Genomic DNA, 19,638 nt, shown 5'->3' on the forward strand with positions numbered 1-19,638 from the left:
ATATAAAATTACATCTATCATATATATTGAGCAGATCTCTTACCTGATACGGGTCGACATGATCCATAATTGCAGTGAAAAATAATATTTTTGACATAATAAATAATATTTTCACTAAAAATATCATATATGTTGACAAAAAAAATATTAATTTTCATGAGTTGGGTCGTCTCACAAAAATAATATGTGGGACGGTCTAACGTGAGTTTTTATGATTAATATTTAGTATGCATAGAATGAATCGTGGGGGATATTGGGATGAGGAAAAGGGGAAGCTCCACAATTTCTTAGCAATGGGCATGGAAACTTGGAATGTTTGCTTTGTGGATACGGAAGGGGTTTAATTAGCATAAAAGAGGGATAAGATTTAGAGGGAATATAGTTATAATTGTTTTAGGGACCCTACAACCCACAAGTTCGATACAGCTTTAGTCCACTACCCATTTGCCCTTTTACGCCAAAGCATCATGTTTTTACATCGGATTCGACTTTGCCTTTGATAATTAACACCAAACCGAACCATACAAATGTATCGACACTTTCTCAATTCCTATGCCTCACTTTTCCTTCTTATCGTACCTTCTAGGAATTTATTACATTCGTACCTCGAAATTATTGGCCATTTCACCAAAAAAATTCCATGAATTCTGTGTGTTATTGGATACAAACAAACCCAATTCATTGTTGTCGAAATCTTGGTCCCAACTAGCTAGTATGCCATTATTTTCCCAAGTCTATATATATATATATACACACACACATATACGAGCCAAGCATCTTCTCTAATTAGGTGCTAGGACTTCTAATTAATTATTGAAAGCTGATTAACGAGATGTAAGCTAGATTGACAATAGTATAATAACTAAATGGCGTGATTAAGACATGCTAATTAACTTACTTGGTGACAGATTAGACTCGTGTAACTGAAAATTTTGACTTTTTAATCATCAAACTAAAGGCAAGGGGAGAGTTCTTGGATCGTATCTGATGAACTGGACCGCCAATCTAATTACTGACTGTGAAAGGTAATTTTGACTTGAAACAATTACTAGATTTGATTGTTATCATTGCATTTGTGAAATGGGAATTTCTGGCAAATGATTCATGCTTCAAGATTGTGCAACCAAGAAAAAGAAAGTGCGCAAATATATGATAGTTTTTAAATAGAAACATGATTTCAAACATGGGACACACGAGCATTGATTGCAAAAAAAACACCTAGAATATAATTTCGTGTCACGAAATTTGTATTTCGAAAAGAAACATATAGATAACCTATCATATTTCAAATAAAGATTAGACATTCATATGGCATAGCAAAGGTAGAATATCAAATATCATGTAAGATACGCTATATCGAAAAAATATCTATCGTCGAAGTTTCGGTTATTCTTTTTCCACATGTGCATTGATTAGCTTCGACTTAGATCAAAAATCTGTTCTATAAAATCAGTTGCTGACTTGTCATAAAACCATATATATAATTCATTCATGTGATTTTGTCTCGTTTCTGATATTCTTGTCACGATGAGTCAAAAATGGTCCATGAATTCTTGGGTTTTCTATTTGTTTTTTAGCGAATGGATGTGTTTTTTTTGCATGAACAAATACGTGGGTTTTTGCACGCTCGGTGTGTGGTGTCACCTTCACATTTTGGAGTGGCCCTAATCATGTGTTGACATGTGTGCCCACGTGAATTCAATCAGGTTCTGTCTTTGGGTCTGACCCAAAAGAATGTCAACTATTCGGGTTAAGCCCACTTAAGTGTTAGGGTATAGATTTGGCATCCACATCTAATCGTAGTTGACTATTTAAACTGAGGTTTCCACATTTTGTCTGATGAAAGCCGTGTGAAGTTGCCCAAAAATTCCATGAGAGACCTCCAGAAATGAGAAAACCTAATCAATATTGATAATTATCTTGGGAAAAGAGTTGTCATGAGTCTCAAACCAAACCGCCCAAGCCATCGCAGAGAAAAGCGACATCTCCTCATTCGTACATGCACCCCTTCAACAATGCAAGACCACCATGCACAAATGATGTCCCTTTAATAAATTTCAAGCAACTCCAGAAGATAGAACTCTTCCAAATATGTTTAACATGTTGACAGAAAATTAGGCAACGACTAGTTGTAGTATATTGTAGCCTGCACAGCACAATGAACAAATGCCATTAGTTGGAACTTGGAACATGTTTCGAAAGTAATTTGGCAGCCGTTGGTGTAAGATCCCGAGATACTCGCCATAAGAAAGTACGATCTTTTGGAGTTACATTGAGTTTCCAAATCATCCGCCACCAGTACTGTATAGGCTGAGAAGATTGAGAGGTCGGAGGAGCTAAACTGTTCCGTTCCATATGATTACCTGACTTTACCGAATACTGTCCGTTATCACTTCCCTTCCAGAACCTGATATCATCTCCTCCCCAACTGTTCAACGGAATATCCAGAATTGTTTCTGCCTCATACTGGGAGAAAATCATTCCATACACCTTCATCTCTGCACTTTCATGTTGCTATCCGACATTGGAGTCTGCCGACATTTAAAAGCTGGGAGCGTAGGGATCCAGGGATCTGAGAAGATTGAAATCGAACTACCATCCCCAACTCTCCAACACAATCCTTTTTATAGTATATCACAAAGGACAATGGATGATAAGTCACGCTTGATTAGCTAGAAGAGCTTCGTAGATGATATTACGGAATTTCAAAAAAAAAAAAATAGAAATGAAGGAAAAGGAAATAAAATATTTTCATATTTTATTATCTTGAGAATATTGAAATTTTAGAATAAATCTGTACAGATCTTGATAAATAAAATCTTACAATCTTATCTACAATTTTTGAACTTGACATAAGTTTCAAGGAGTTAGAGGATTAGGCTCATGAAGTGTAGATAAAAAGAGATGCAGAGGTAGACACAAAAAAGAGAAAAAAACAGCGCAAAAGGGGGGAAGGCAAAGAGAAGAACATAGAGAGAAGAAGGCAGAGACGCAAGGAGAAGGACATAATAGAGAGGTAGAGTAGAGAGGAGATAGAAAAGAAGGGATGAGACAAAAGCAGATGAAGGAAGAGAAGAGGGAAGTGCAGAACCAGGAGGAATTCCTCAACAAACATAAAAACTGAGTGTTCCTCTTTTTCTTTCATTATTTTGTTTTATTCTATGAAATTAAATCTAACTTTTCATTTATGTTTTGAATTTATGAAATAAATTTCTTTAGACTAAGACCACGATAGAGCCAAGCAATACTTTGTTTGATATTTAGTTTATTTTCAATATATTATTTTCTTGATTTTAATTATTTAGTGATGTTAGTTTAATATTTTATTAAGTTTGAGACACTTAGAGTAACTAACTTTGGTGTTATGGTCTGTTTTAATAATAATATATATTAGTAAAATGTTAAAATTTCAATGCAAGTTATATGTAATTCAGCGAGAGTTATTAGTTTATTGGGATTTAGGTTATAGGTTCAATTCTTATTGAGGTCATTTTTTTTAATCTTTTATTTTTCAATTTATTTTTAATTTATATATCAAAATTACAGTATAGTACCTCATTATTTTTTTATAATTATATTTTGATCATCATTTAAATATAAATCAAATGAATTATAAAAAATATTATACAAGCACGCAATACGTACGTCGGTGTACTAGTATATATAATTAAACAACTAAATTGATATGCAACATATCATCAAATTTCATATTTCGGATAATTTTATATATTCATCATCCGTGCATATTGTTTATTCATCGTATACGTGTACGCGGATTATCACTGAAATGGGCCCCGCTGTGGAGGCTTAGATCTGGCTCGTTCGATCCAGAAAAAGGAAAGAACAAACCAAAAGAAGATCATGGTGACAATGCCCGAATCAGCTTTAATCTTTGCGAACCCCGTGTCCTAAATATGTGAAATTGACGGCTGAGATGTGATAAAATTCATGCCCCATGTCAAAAGTTCTTGTCAATTCAAGATTATCTTCGCGGTAAAAGGATTTCAATATTGGGTTGGATCTTCAAGCAGTTTCCACACTTGTTGCAACAATTAGAAACCAATAATGGGCCAATCGTCATCGAGTAAGCAAGAGGAATCGCCGGAGTTGCGTGAAGTACAATCACTTGCTGCGTCAACTGGAGCCCTCCCATCTCTGCAAAAGGCGTTCTCTCTTCTTTCTGATCCTCAGAATAAATCAGTTCCCGTTCACTCTCTGAAGGTGATTATTTCAAAGATCAGATTTTTATTCTTGGAAAGTTCTTTATGTTTCTAGGTATTTCCACTATATCCCCGCAAAATTAAGAGTTATATCTCGTTAATTGGTGGACCCTTTTGTTTGCTGGCATTCATAATGGATGTCAGTAATTTCCATTTAGCAAACTGATTAAACTTTGTATAGGAAGATTTGTGTTTCTGGAATAAAAAGTTCAGTTCTTTTTTCTTGTTTTTTAGATAGAGAGTGAATACTTTGCGTTTATATTAAGATGGTTTTTTTATTATCTAATAATCAGATATTATGGAGAAAGATAATTCTACTGATTAAGTGTATGAGTTAGGATAGTAAAAAGATCACTGTATGCTGAATGTTTGCAACTTTCATACTTTGTCCGAGGAATACTGGTTTGTTCATTGACCTTCATAAATTTATCTAATTTATGCAATTTGGTTCACTGAGGTGTTATCCAATTTATTTCAGAAATGTTTTGAGTTGAGTCTGGATAACTTCGAATCTGACTATACGGTAGCATCTAAGGAGTTATCCATTATCTTCAGTCATCTGGGCACGACGATAGTTGACTCGTTTTTTCCTACTGGTGAAAATGGAGTGAATTGGATCGACTTCTTGAGAGGTTACACAAAATGTTGTGGAAGAGCAGTGGCTTCAACATATTTCAACAATTTATTACGAGTTTTTTCCAAGACATGTTCCGAGGCTGGACTTCCCATGAATTTGCAATTTGAGCAGTATGATGATGATTGTAAGATTGGGGGATCATTATCGCCTCGTGAGGTGCTAAGGCTTCTTATGATTTGTTGGATACTCTCATGGGATTCTAGGTCATTGAAGTTGAATATGGGGAAGAGTAAAGGGAAATGCAGTCTTCCTGATATTTCTCACTTATTATTATCAGCTATTGATTCATGTGTGGAAAGTGATCATGAGTTGGATTTTTGGACTTCCGATGTTTCAAACTTGGATATTCAGCTTATGGCTACGAAAATTCATTCGTGGGCTTTGAAGACTGTACCAAATCTAGCAGATTGCCTAGCACAGTTCGTCCATTCAAGACTTTGCTACCTTGTCACCTGTGAGGTAGTCCCCTTGGCTAAAATACAGACACCTTACATTACGTACTCGGTGTCTCCAAGAAACATTATTATATAATCTAGTTTTATTTTCCCTAATTGCCCTACCTACAACTAATTATATCAAATTGAAATTTTCTTGTATATTTGTTATACTTGGAGGCAGAATGGCAGATCCATAAGTTTAGAAAAACTACATGTAAAATATTTTTACTGTTTTTTCACTCAAGAGGGCGACCATCCCCTGTCACCCCTCAATTGGTTCCCCAAATAAATAGGTATTGGTGGTTCCTTTCTTGTTCTGGATTTGTGCACTTTAGAATCATCATGAGGATATAATTTTTATCATGTCATCTTCATTGTATCATTTTTCTCTAGTTTTACGTGCACATGGGATTTGATTTTTGACAAAAAATTTGTTGCAATCTACCAATCGTAGAACAAATCAGAGTCATCTTGCTCTTCCGCACATGATAACCCGTCATCAACAAGTTCTGATACTAGCCTTTTAACTTCTGGAAGGGCTTGGGCAATCTCACTTACTGTGAGAAGTCCTATATACGAAGAAATATCAAAAGCTTGCTTCCCCAGTGACGATCCTGATGAGAAGAATGAAAACCTCATATATAGGTTTGTCCACTATCATTTTTGTTCTTGCATTACCTTCCCTCGGTACCTCTTGTATAGAATTTTTTTTTTGTGTGTTGAAGTCTGTATCATATCCTTGAATTTATTATTAAATCTAGTTTTTAACAGAAAAAGATATTTTATCATCTGAACACTGGTTTCTTATGTGAATCCCCTCTTATGTTTTGACTTGTAATATTACCATTGCATTTTTTAAGCCGGTTATCCAGAGTTCACAAGACATTTTAATATGGGTGTCTTTTGTAAACAACTTGCAGATCATCTCTTCATGGAAAAGGGCTGAACCGGTTTTGGTCAAATGTTGACGGTTACAATGGTCCATTACTAGTGCTGATTTCTGCTTGTGAGGATGCAAGCAGCGCTAGGAGATGGATCATCGGTGCACTTACTCATCAGGGTTTTGAAAACAAGGAATTATTTTATGGAAATTCCGGAAGTTTGTACACTTTAAGTCCCATCTTTCATTCATTAACATCTTCCGGTGAGTCCAGAGAACGTTAATTAGTTTGATGATACTATTAGATGCCTTGATATTTAGATTCTTTAGGTTGATCAGAATAAGACAAGTCTATTGATCACTATTTTGACAGGAACGGAGAAAAACTTGGTGTATAGCCATTTGCATCCGGCTGGTAGACTGTATGATGCTCATCCAAAACCAGTGGGAATTGCATTTGGCGGTTCTATGGGAAATGAAAGAATATTTATGGATGAGGATTTTGCTAGAGTTACTATACGTCACCATGCCGTTGATAAAACTTACCGACACGGTGCTCTATTTCCAAATCAGGTATAGTTAATTATCAGGGATTTCAATTGTTTTAACAATTTTCGAAAAAGAATGGTCGTGCTTTATTTGTGATGAAGGATTCATGTAACTCTGTAATCAGAGTTGGGCTCAGCTAAGAAAACGCAGTCGCCTTTTGCCCCTTGAGTCCATCCCTGCTTGCAGCCTCTCCGTGTTCTTGTGCTATGAATGTTTATATAATTTACTTTGGTGGTAATGATTGTCCTGTTGTTTTGTGTGGTTGCTTATTTTTGTGAGTGCTCAGGGTTTTTTGCCGGTTGAAGCTGCAGTTTTTGAAGTAGAGGTATGGGGATTAGGGGGCGCAACAGCCAGAGAAATTCAAGACTCGTATAAGAAGAGAGAAAATCTCTTTACAGAGCAAAGACGGAAGGTAACCACATTAGAGAGGTCGATAATCTGAATTAACAACGTGCGAGATTGGTGACATTTGCTTTTATCGAAATTCTTGCAGGTGGACCTGAAAACATTTGCTAATTGGGAAGATTCACCGGAGAAGCTGATGATGGACATTATGTCGAATCCTAACGCAGCCAGGAGGGAAAAACGATGAATATATTTCTCGACCCAGATAGTGTTGCGAAAAATAATCATCCAACATTGTGTAAACTTGCGTGAATCATAAATTGGGACACAATGTGGCGCTATGTTGTGTTAATAAAATTACAAGTACTCGTTTGATAAGAAATTCAATAAATCATTGGCATATTTGTTGTGCTGATATATAGATCATAGAATGTTTGCAGTTGTACGGTCTTCCAATTAAGAATAATCAAAATACCGAATATTAGAGTTGCTTTTGAACTCATCCGAATGTTGCTTCTCATATTCATCTGCCACCGTTGGCACCATCTTAGTTCAAAATTATTGGCGGTCGCAACATAAAAGAAAATACACCGATAAAAAAATATACAAAACCAATGAATTTTAGTACTTCACGAAGATCATCTACCATGAATTCCAAAACAAAATGAGTCTGTAACCCCAGCTTAAAATTATACAAAAGGTAGCTCAATGTTTCTCAGCTTAAGACTGAAAAAAAGAAAAATCATCCACATGAACTGATTCCCGTTGCAAAGAAGATGAAAAAATGGTTAAGACATAAACCATCACTCACTCAATCGATTCATGAAGATGGATGCACATTGAACGCTCAAGTACCAGTAATCTCTCTGTCGATTTTAACCCTCTTGGCACTTTGAACCTCTGGAACACCACCAATCCTTTGTTGGGACGACACATCATGCTGGTATGCACAATTAGCTCCATTCCTGCAACCCCTTGGGCTATTAAAAAAGATGCAAGGCTTCATTATCCTTTGTTTCGAGTCTTTTAATTTTGCCACATGCATCGGTTCTTCACTTGTCCCCAGTGGTTGGTTACTTTGATTAGCAAATTGAGGCAAACTTTCCCGTCTTTCTTCTCCATGTTGCTGAATGAGACTCTTGTAATAATTTACGTCCTTCACCAACGGAACTCCCTGAGAAGGTGCTGACATCACATCAGGTACAGAAGGCCGTACATTTCTGATAGGGGGGTAAAAAGGTATACTTGCTGTAACCGTTGAAGGGGCGATGATTTCTGGTCTTGAAAGGTGAGAAGAGAGTGGACCTCTTCTATCGATGACAAAGTTGACAGAATCAAATGAATGCTTGGGGGGTGACCTTAAATTGGGTGTGGGTGTGGGTGTGGGTGGGTACTGTGTGTTGGTAGATGGTGTATTATGCACTCCAACGAATGGCACGTTCTGCAAGCTGTATGATGGCAAATTAGATGAATGAGATGATAGCATAAGTTGTGTGCTGGAAGTTGTACCGGGTTGTCCTCCGATGACTGGCAGACACTGAAACTTGGAGGAGGGCATATTAGGCATTCCAGATGATGGCATATTCTGCGAACTGGAATAAGTGGCATGGTTTGTCAAGAGTTGCTCGACCATTTTTGGATTGCCGAGAATTTTCATAAGCAACTCTTGATCGATCAGATTATGTTGATCACCATTTGACAAGATTGAAGTCAAGGCAGCATGTGCAGCAGAGACAACATCGGGCTCCACATCTGTAGATAAAACTCCATTTGTGGTACTGCCATGAGATGAAATCGACGAATGGGGCAAGTGATTGGGATGTGAGCTTGCGAGGTGGCTGTTAGTTGCCACAGAGGTAAATGTTGTGTTATCCAATGCAGCAGCGTCCTCATCTTCAATTGGTGTGATAGGAACCACAGGAGTGTTTTGATAATTGGCAATTGAGTCTTCAGCACATTCTAATGCGGAAGGACTGATGAAAGATAGAAACTTAATGATTAATGCACAAAACAAAGGACATTGGAAGCATGAAAGATCAATCATCGACTAATTATCATACTTTGGAGGAATAGCTGAGGGGCGTGGATATACGGCTTCTAGAACTCTCATTTCTCGTTGATTCTGTGCTTCAACTTCTGTGCTCTCTTCCCCTGCAACCACTGCCCATTCACTCTTCACTTCAAACTGCGAAGAGTTGAAATGTGAGATTCAGAAGAATACAATACTTCTACATCCCTGGCACACATAAGCACCACACACATGCAGAAGCTCAACTTTCCCAGTGACCATCAATAATATCTCTCCCCTCTGTTACTCACCTGAGGAGAGGGTGACTATCGTATCGAGGAATCAATGCTCAGAAAGCCAACCGTGTTAGAACTATGACACTGTAAACTCAATATACACTTTGAATCCAAATTAGACTCTGAACTGAGAACATATTGAAGATTTAGGATTGAAATATGGACTAATAAGTGCAACATATTCCACAAGCCAATACCATAACACTATACATGAGTCGGTCGTGTGAAACTGTATATGAAATCGCAATGAGGACTTATTATTGTCAAAAAGATGATCCAAAGTTAAGAGAATCCCAGCTTCACCCCAGTCAAGTCAAATTTACAAGAGAACAAATAGATCCCGAGGAACATGAAAGAGTTTTCTACATCCTTAAAGATAATGGTTTAGCAATATATGGAGAGATAAAGATAAAAACGGTAGACTTACTCTTGGAGGCCATCTCCATGTAACTAAGGGTATTTGAGACAGATTAACTCTCCAAAGATTTGCAGGCTGGATTCCTTCAAAGCCTGGTGGTAAATTGTCATCGGTTCCTGCATCCCCTGACTGGTCTGGCCATGACGTCTTTGCCTGGAGGTGATCTTGTGTTCCCAATACCACTTGTGAGGGAGATTCTTCCGACAAAAACAACCTTACCTGACAAAAGGAAGGCACAAGTCTATTACATAGCAATTTAGGACGAGAATCAGTATATCTGTAACTCAACAACTATAATGGACCATGTCATTTGAGAGGACTTGATTGACACTATTCGCCAGAGAATGCCTAGTGTATTTTGATTGGATACAAACTCTACAGGCTACTTTAACAATGAGTAGATGGAGTTGAAACTACTAGTTTTACCAGAGAAAACAACTGTAGACCTAAGCACACAAAGCTGCACCAGATACAAAGATCGAGGGCACATGTGCAAGTTCCAACAAAGTGGACAACTAAACATATCACATCACTGAAAGTCCAACAATCGAATCCGGACTCCAATCTGGGACACACTTTCCGCACCTTCGCACACACACAGAGCCAATATCACTGAATTTCAAACGTAATTGATGCCGGACCAAAACGGCATGAATATTACAAATAAATGTATGAGAATAGCACATTCGCAAGGAAATGCACATGAAGTAAGGACCCAAGCACTTCACATCACTGATATCGCAAGTGAAAGAAAGATCTCTCACTCTCTTAGAGACGCACAATTAGCTCCAGCCAATGCATGAATGTTCTCCGCATCATCTATGTCATTAGCCATGCAGGAGATGCTAGAGACAGACACCAATTTGTTTCCAATTAAATTTGAGCAAGAAGAATCAATATGCTTTTTCCAGGATGAAATTATTGCAAATTGTCAATGCAGCATAAATCCATATACAGCAGCAACAAACCAAACAGCCAAAAGGAAAAATTCTCAAACACAATCACGGATCAAGTAAATGTGAAGTGTAGGAAATTAGGGGGCTAATTGTTAATATTTCTACCATACATCTGTCATAGAGAAGTACATTATCTTTTTCACTGTCTAAAGAGATTGGTGTAAAATCTGTAGCTGATTATCCATTCTTGACCAAATAGCAACAGATTCAGAAAATAAAAAGAAGTGAAAAACTGAAGCTCCCTTTAATCGGAAAACTTCATATAAAAGTAGCAATGGTTAAACATGCTTAACTCAGCTTGCTTATGTACTTAACCATGAAGAAGGATCGGCAAAGTCTATAACTTGTCCTGCCAAAAGCTACTTAAAATCCCTCAGCTAATTTTTGTTCTTCGCATTTCACTTTGCAGCAACGAATGACAAACAATAGCCACGAGACACCTGGAGTGTTCCAGATAGCACCATTTTGGTGTCAGTATGAAAATGATGTCACTCCAACTGAAATTTCATTTACTGTTTCCTCACAAAGTCCTACATTTATCACCTATTCAACTTTATTCTATGATGCCCTTGATTGATTTAAAACATAGAACTTCCCAACTACCACAAATCACACTTATTAGTTTTCGCCACATAATAAATGGACTAAGACTTGCACAAGGCACGCTCTAATCTTACCTTCATATATATTCAGTTCCACCAAAAATAATAAATATTATAATTTCATTTCATTCCATTCATATGCCAATACTCACATATAATGTTTCAATGAAAACGAGGCGACAATCAGCCATCACTACACTAGGCGTGCCCCCAGGAACTTAACTCAATCAACACAAGTACTAATTGGCGCAGTTCATTAATCAACCACATAAAATTTGATATAAAAAGCTAAACAAGACAACAATCTGGAGTCAGTATATGAAACCGCCAAATACCCGCCATAGATACTTGAAATTAGTTTATCTATTATCCAAAATCGTCAGTAACAAAATGCCTGCCTTGTAACAACTACCTCAGAAGATTTTCTTGGCGTCCCAACTATTTTAACTCATATATGATATACTAAAATTTTAAGAACGAGATTGCAATAATTAGCTACACTGAATCCTATATATAAACATCACAGATGTAATCATTAACGAACATTTAAGTAAATATATTTACTGGTATCAACACTTGACAATGATGCGCGACACTCATCAATTTCACTTTCAGCCCATTTCAGTAGCCAATTTTAAATTGTGAAAACACAGAGCATTGCTAAATACAAAAATGCACTTTATTTCCAAAGTTTCTTTTAGTTAAGATACGATGAAATGAAATTTAATCCATCCAGTTCGCTTTAATAATGTCCCAATCAAATAATTAAGTAAATTGTTGAAATTAACATTTTATCCGATATGGATTAACTGGATAAATTATTTTCCCAACCTTTGATTAGATTTTTAAGTTCATAAACGTCAACTTTTTCCCCTTGTGGATAACTATACCATAAAATTAGTTAGTGCAATCATTCAACAAGACGAAGTAACTGAAAAATCTTCAAAAGATTTACCTGACAAAGATTAACATCTGATGCCCAAGAGACCCTTTTCGATTTCTGCGATCCTCCCATTTTTTTCACAAGTAAATTAATTGGATTTAAAAAAATATATATATAGATACACGTCTTTTAAAATTCGATCGATTTTTGCAATAAAAACCCAAATTCCGATTTAGCAATCACTTATACAACAAAGATTCACGTTTAAATTTAATCGATTGCTTTTCAATTGTCTTCAGCCATACATTGACAGAGAAACACAGAGAAGAAAATCAGAGACGATGGGGGGACGGGGGAGTAGAAATACAAAGAAACCCTAGATCCTCTGATCCACTTTTTCTGCTTTTTGCCCATTTGCCCTTTCACAGTCATTTCATTACGTCACACGATCCTAGCGTGCCATATATATAATTGTAACTTGTTTTCGCAACACGCTCCAGTAGAGCGCGTGGTGTCTGTGAACGGATTAATTTCTTTCTCTCTTTTTTCAAAAACAATTAAAACACGGAACGAATTCATTGTTTCGGTTTCTTATTTGACCCGTGAAGTAAATTAAATTTTGTGAGAAAACATTTTAAAGAATCAAAGTTATCGAAAATATGCATTTGTTAATGGATTAAAAAAAATAATTTGGGAATAATTTAAGGGAGTGTTTGTAATCACTAAAAAAATAATTATTGAATTTTGACTTAAAAAATTTTAGTTAGTTTTGTGTATTTCTTAAATTTAAATTCAGCGTTAATTTAAATGAAATCCAAAAATTGGTGGTAGACGACTCTGAATCTACAAAAGTAATTTTAGTAACAAGTTAATATTAAAATCAATTATTTATCAAACATGATCAATTTCTCATTTAATTTTTTCATTTTTGTTTTTAAACACTTTTCAATTTTGATTTCATACTTATTCATAATTTATAAATTTAATCATATTTTTTAATATCATAATCTATTGCAAAAAATCAATAACTATATTTCAACACTTAAAATTGATCTTTCACCTAATACATCAAATCACTTGCTTTATTTCTCTTAAATTAAATTATCGTTTAAACATTATTTTATTATGATATCCTTATTATGAATATATGATATTTTCAAGATGAAAAAATAAACACTTTAGAACAAAATTTTTGTTTAAAATAGTTATCTTACAACCAAACAATGTTTACGATAAAAAATGATTGAGAACTTTTAAGTTTGTTTGTATTATTTGATAGAATCATACAAGTTTTTTTTAAAAAAAATTTGTAAAATAAATATATATGAGAATGTCATTTTTTTTAATTAAATAATTGACGAAGTTAAAAAAACAAAAGGTAGAATCATACAAGTTTTGTTACTAACAATAAAATGGATTTTTTAAAAAAAATATATAAATATTTTTATATATAAGCATCATAACAATTAATTTTTTCTTTAAAATGTACCGCACCGATTCTAGAGAATAGAGTCATAAGACACGTGAATCGAAAGCAAATCATGCAAACAGTTTTGCGAAGGTATCATTAATAACTGCGACAAAGTTCAACACATCTCTGTAATGGCAACATTTCATGTATATCTCAAGTTTAAAGTCAATACAAGATTAAAAGGCATTAACCATTGGCCAAACACAAGTTAAAAATCAATCAAACTCTCGGGGAAAAAAAAAGAAGCAACTCTCAGACAGATTGAAAGGGGGAAAAAACAAAATAACAAAATTGTGACTCGTGAGTAGTAAATTACATGCAATCTCAGAAACTCTATATATATCCAACGGAAAAAAGAAAAAGAATATGGTACCAATGCATCATCTTTCCTCCATCGAGTACCCAAGATTTTTTATTACCTCCTCCATTTGCGGTCTGATACAATTAGGACAAGCAGTGAGCAGATATGGTGGACACCAAAGAAATAAAATTTGGGTGCGAACAGATCAACGTTATTAATCATGGATATAACGATCTTGGATGCTTAGGACATTTATTTCAATAGGGGCGAGATGCAAATGAGATTGCAAACCGTTAAGTAATTATGATGAGTTGAAATCACCCAAAATCTAACTTTCAAATTCATTCTCAAATCAAAGTGAAATCCATCACAATTTAAGATGCATTTAGAACGAAACAGGGACTTGAAAGTTCAATTTAACCACATTGATTCATATATAAATGATTTCAAATTATGAAATTCAAATGCATTCAAACAAATGGGTGTATTTAGATTGCATATAGATGGACGAATTTGATCATGGCGGATAGTTTTGAAATTTGAATCTCAAATGGCATTAATGTTGAGTGCATTTGAAAGCCATTATAATTGTTAATATAAAAGCTTGAAGTGAGAGACTTTGAACTAATAAATCCCCCATATCAACACTACCGAACAACTAAAATGAATTTCAAATCATGAAATAAATCCGTTATTTCAAATGAATTGATCTGAGAATGGATTTAAAGTTGAGTATATCTGAAAACCCTATAGTAAGTAATCGAAGAGTTTAAACTTAAAGGCAATGAATTTGAAATACCCTGTGTGAAAAACTTCCAAACTACAATAGCTTTGGAATCCTATTTCAAATGACACAATATACATCCACCATCATGTTGAATTTTGATTAAAGTTTTTAAGGAATGAAAGTGTTTCAGGTAAGGATTTCAAATGACACTAAAGTTGGATTCATATAAAATCCATTACTTATTAATACAAGAACATAAATGGTGGAAAATGTTTGAAATCCACCCGAATCAAAATCATCTAAACATCGCAGACAAAAGAAAATTTAGATGATACCTTGAGGAGAATGAGTTCCGTTTCCCTTAGCATTCTGCTGTGCCGGAGACAAAGTACGCTGAATACGAGGAGATCCATGTCTTCCATTTGAACCAGGTAGAGATCGTCTCTTTTTGATGTAGATATCCTTCTCATGCAAGTCAGGACTAGATCGTGGAGAGCCACTTGGTATAGCTTTCGCTCTTGCAGATTCAGTTGCTTGCATGTAGCTTGGGAGAGAGTTACTGCTACTACTATCTCTTGGTTCTTGATCAGCATTATCAGGTTTTGCTGAACCAAAAGAGCTTCGCCTTTTTACAGGTTTGTGCTCCTTTGGTAACTGCTCCATGCTACTTCTTGAAGCCGAATCCTGATTAGAGTTCGGAAGGGATTTTTTATCAGCTGATAAGGACTTATTTTTATAACTTGACTCACTTTTTTCCCCTCTTTTTTTCTTCGGTTTTGAAGAAACTACGCGAGTAGGAGTTGCTTGAGATTCAGTGACAGTTGTATGGCTTCTTGGAGATGCTTCAGGGGATTGCTTGTGTAACAGGTGGCTTGCTTCAGATCCCAACTCCAGCTGCAGGCCACTTAGATCTGGCTCTGGCTTCTTTTCTAATGGTGGCGAGTCTGTGGGAACCACAGAGTTATCACATTCAACAGTAGCTGAGTTACCACTATCATCCCTAGGCAAATGATTAATATTTTTGTGTGATTGATCAGGTTCTAGGATGCTGGATATCCCATTGATGTCAAGAACGAAATTTTCTCCACTTGTCGAATGGTCAGACTCGTCAGCAATTTTTGGGTTCTGTTTAATGTCATTGACTCCAACCTCTGACCTATCAGGTGAATCGAGGGTCGATGAAATAGAAAGTTCAGTCCCACATTCCGAGCCACCTATTTGACCAGCTGGAGCATTGGAAATGGGATTTTTTTCTGCTGATTCAATCCCTTGAGACCTAAATGGTTGTTGATCCGTAGAAGTAGAAACCTTATCATCCAGGTCGTACTCGATATCATGATCCAGGTTGGATGAAGACTCTAGCATAGCATTATTGGCAGCTGAACTCAGTTCTTCAAATTTTGACTGGGCAGCAAGAAAAGTGGGGTTACTTGCCTCCCTTGATAATTTCTTGGTATCAATTTCAGGTTGTTCGGAGGAAAAATTATTCACATCTGGTAAGTCAATTTCATACACTGTTTCTTCCTTATCAGGGAGAGATTTTGCGTCCACCTCCAAATTCAAGTCTGTTTCCGTTATCTCAATACAAGCAGGTTCTGATATTGTTTCAGCCTCCAAATTTATAACTGTTTCTGTTACAACATGTGTTAAATCTGATTTGTCAATGTTCTGTAGGTCAGGATGGCTGGAGGAAGGCGAGGTTGATTTGCACACTTGGAGATCTACGTCATCTTCCTCGCAACTGATTAAATCATTGTCATTTACAGATGCTTCGACTGATGCTCTCAACCCAGCTAAGTTTGTTTGCTCGGGATAGTGATCAGATGGAACTACACAGTCCACTTTGCCTTCAGAGTGCTCAAGATTATTCTTTTCTAGCAGCTCTGCACCTGATCCAGAGTCCAGTACCTCGGCATTGCTCACCGATGAAACTGACATCCATCTTTCCAGCCATTTCCAGGCCGAGTCCGATCTCAAGGGGTCACACTTGATGTTGATAGATTTGGACTTAGGTGTTGATTCCAACAGCTTACATTAAAATTCGGAACACACATCAAGGTCTATATTAAGTAAATGTATGTAGTATAGATGAAAGCAAAATACAAGGAAAATCCAAAATATAGAAGTGTGTCAATGTTCATTTACCTGACGGGCAAATCCATTGCTAAGTAATTTCTCGATGGAAATGTAAGAGAGTGAAAGATTTGTTTTTGCTTCTCTTTCACTCCTCTGAAATGAAGACAATGTAGCACAAAAAAAAATCAAGAAAAAGAAAGGGACATAACATGACACTCATTTGGTTCTCCTTCAACAGTGTATCAGAAAATATGACTCAGTTCCGTACGCAACATGAATCTAGTTGATAGAGAGGGGGGTGATAGTGTGATACTTAAATTCATGATACAAATCTCGTCTCTAAAAATATAGAATTTAACTAAAACACAATTTGCATCACTATGAACAAACAATCAAACACTCATCATACAAAATTAACACACTTTCTAGATCATTGCCCATCTGCCTTTGGACCTGCAGAATGTCACTGAGTCACTGCACAATCAGCGTAATTTCAAAATTGGGGGTTCACGGGCATTTAGGAATGTCCGGAGTAACAATGTGAAACCAATGAACAAAATACTACTGCGGCAGGGGGATTTTGAATGGGATACTGAAAATTAAGAAAATAAATTATATATCACTACCGGATCGGGATTATTCTTTCCCCTGCTTGCATTTTGCTTCTCAAAATCACATGATTCTTCAACAAGTAGGCGAGCACGGCGAGCTCGAACAAGAACCTGCAATTTGACAATGGCCTGAACACACCTAAGAGTTCCCACAGCATGCCTTCGAACTAAATGTCCCCGTATAGCTGCTTGCAATTTTATTATGTTCTTCTGCTTTGATAGCAGTCTTTGAGCCTAGCAAGTGATAAAAAGAATATGATATAATATTGCCCAACAGACTTGAGAGATAAGAATTATAACAGTAAGTAGGCAAACCAGAGATCGCCTGATAGCAGCCTGGATTACATTTATACTGGACTCGTCATAGGTTGCATTGGCACTGGAGCCATCCACGATCGTACTGGACTCATCATAGGTTGCATCAGCAGTAGAGTCATCCACATTATCAGCTATCGTGTCTAATATCTTTATATTTGGTTGAGCAGACAACTCAGTCTTCTCTTCTTTCCCTCGAATTCCAGAGGACTTCTCTTGAGTAGTCAAGTTAGACTGCATAAGGACGTTGACATCTGTAGATTCTGGACTTTCCTTTTTCACAGATGAAGGAGCTTCTAAGATGATGGTGTTACTCAATACTCGATGTCTGGCAGATCTCTTTCGAAAACTCCACCCGCGCCTCTCATCTGAACTCTTGCTCTGCAGTATTCAAAAGTTCGCAAGCGTTATCTCATTTAGAAAGTGAAATATAAAAATCAACATGAACTAGTGAACAAATTTAAACATATTCATTATTGACTAAACTATAATCAAGACACACAGAGGCGGCCACTAGTACTTGTTCCAGCAGCAACAGCCAACTGCATTTTCTACACAACTGAAATTTACATGGTCTCAAATTCCAAGTGCGTGCTTAAGAGAGGAAGAATTGCACGGAGTATTCAATTTTGGAAATGAAACAACAAAATATTCCAAATAGCAAAGACGCAGGTCCGATCATGAAGTAGCATTTCACTTTTTAAAAAAGAAAAACATCAGTTACTGCAACAGCGTCGACCATCACGTGTTCACAAAGAACAAGATCAAACCAAAAAATCGCCAATTCCGGTGACGCAAATTGCTACTCGAAGTTTCGATCGACTAGATTAAGAAGCAGAGTAATTGAGCTAGTGAAGTCTGTTCACAGCGTTGAATAGTACCAAAACCAAAAGTTCAATTCAAGAAAGGACACCTGAAAGCCAGTTTCACAGATCCTAGTGTTCACAAACATAGATTCGAGCATCCAACCAATCAAACAGAGAAGCTCATCCACATATATTAAACTAAAAAAGGGATCGAATCAACTCAAATCAAGTCAAAAGCAATCCAAGCAAATGCAACTAACCAGATGAATAAATAACTTCAAAAACAAAAACGAACTCAAAAACTCATATTCTAAAAATAGAAACGCTTGAAATTCTTCAAAAAAAAGCAGATTCAAACAAGATATGAACGGATACGCACTTCCGGCGCTTGCAGATCCTCATGATCGACTGAATCACTTCCGCAGGCAATTATCTTGAAGCATGCTCCACTTGATTTTACCATTATCGCTCTAAAAACTTGTGAGGTACCCTTTCCCTCTCTAGAAATTCGATTTTATTTCTTTTACAGTTTAAACACGTATGGTACTACTTTATTAGACTTAGATGTTTATTTTGGAAATGGAACAGAGAGATAAATAAATAAATAAATAAAGTGAATGTGCGGACGTCAATTTCTACCCCTAAATCTGGTTTACTTGAGGGTTTGGATTCCGTGTTTTGCACGGAGGCAGGGGAGTTCCGTTTCCTTTTCTGGAAGAGGCTTTCTTTCTTTCGTTTTTTTTTTTATGGTACCACGTTATCCATTGGAGAGTGACGTGGATATATTTCTCTATATTTTATCATTTATTTTGATGTTTTGATAGTGAGAGAGTAGGATCACAAAGATACGAGACAAATGTCTCTGTTAAAATTTGGATGCATAAGTTGCTCTACCAACATTTTTTTTCGTTTTTTGTAATATTTATTTGAAGAAAAAAACGTATTAGAAATTCATCAAAGACAAAAACTTGTGTGAGACGGTTTCACGTATCGTATTTTGTGAGACGGATCTCTTATTTGGGTCATTCATGAAAAATTATTACTTTTTTATTCTAAGAGTATTACTTTTTATTGTGAATAGCGGTAGGGTTGATTCGTAT

The 19,638-nt window shown here is 36.1% G+C and overlaps 3 protein-coding genes across 3 annotated transcripts; 1 reads left to right on the plus strand and 2 right to left on the minus strand.

Annotated features, from left to right (window-relative positions):
• Positions 1–3,818: 3,818 nt before the first annotated feature.
• Positions 3,819–7,499, plus strand: LOC142525334 (uncharacterized). The gene is made up of 7 exons (XM_075629609.1): positions 3,819–4,221; positions 4,699–5,316; positions 5,749–5,939; positions 6,215–6,438; positions 6,548–6,747; positions 7,010–7,135; positions 7,217–7,499. The coding sequence occupies exons 1-7, from the start codon at positions 4,066–4,068 to the stop codon at positions 7,313–7,315; spliced, it is 1,614 nt and encodes a 537-aa protein (XP_075485724.1). The 5' UTR covers positions 3,819–4,065; the 3' UTR covers positions 7,316–7,499.
• A 163-nt stretch (positions 7,500–7,662) lies between these two features.
• Positions 7,663–12,658, minus strand: LOC142525335 (zinc finger CCCH domain-containing protein 6-like). The gene is made up of 4 exons (XM_075629610.1): positions 12,304–12,658; positions 9,800–10,009; positions 9,129–9,253; positions 7,663–9,041 (listed from the first exon to the last, which is right to left on the minus strand). Exons 1-4 carry the CDS (start codon positions 12,361–12,363, stop codon positions 7,916–7,918), a joined length of 1,521 nt encoding a protein of 506 aa, XP_075485725.1. The 5' UTR covers positions 12,364–12,658; the 3' UTR covers positions 7,663–7,915.
• A 1,167-nt stretch (positions 12,659–13,825) lies between these two features.
• Positions 13,826–19,100, minus strand: LOC142524033 (protein IQ-DOMAIN 32-like). The gene is made up of 6 exons (XM_075627758.1): positions 18,918–19,100; positions 17,733–18,113; positions 17,433–17,651; positions 16,876–16,959; positions 15,066–16,758; positions 13,826–14,137 (listed from the first exon to the last, which is right to left on the minus strand). Exons 1-6 carry the CDS (start codon positions 18,999–19,001, stop codon positions 14,118–14,120), a joined length of 2,481 nt encoding a protein of 826 aa, XP_075483873.1. The 5' UTR covers positions 19,002–19,100; the 3' UTR covers positions 13,826–14,117.
• Between the last annotated feature and the right edge of the window lie 538 nt (positions 19,101–19,638).

This window comes from Primulina tabacum, chromosome 14 (assembly GCF_025594145.1).
Source record: "Primulina tabacum isolate GXHZ01 chromosome 14, ASM2559414v2, whole genome shotgun sequence".
In the NCBI taxonomy this organism is placed as follows: domain Eukaryota; kingdom Viridiplantae; phylum Streptophyta; class Magnoliopsida; order Lamiales; family Gesneriaceae; genus Primulina; species Primulina tabacum.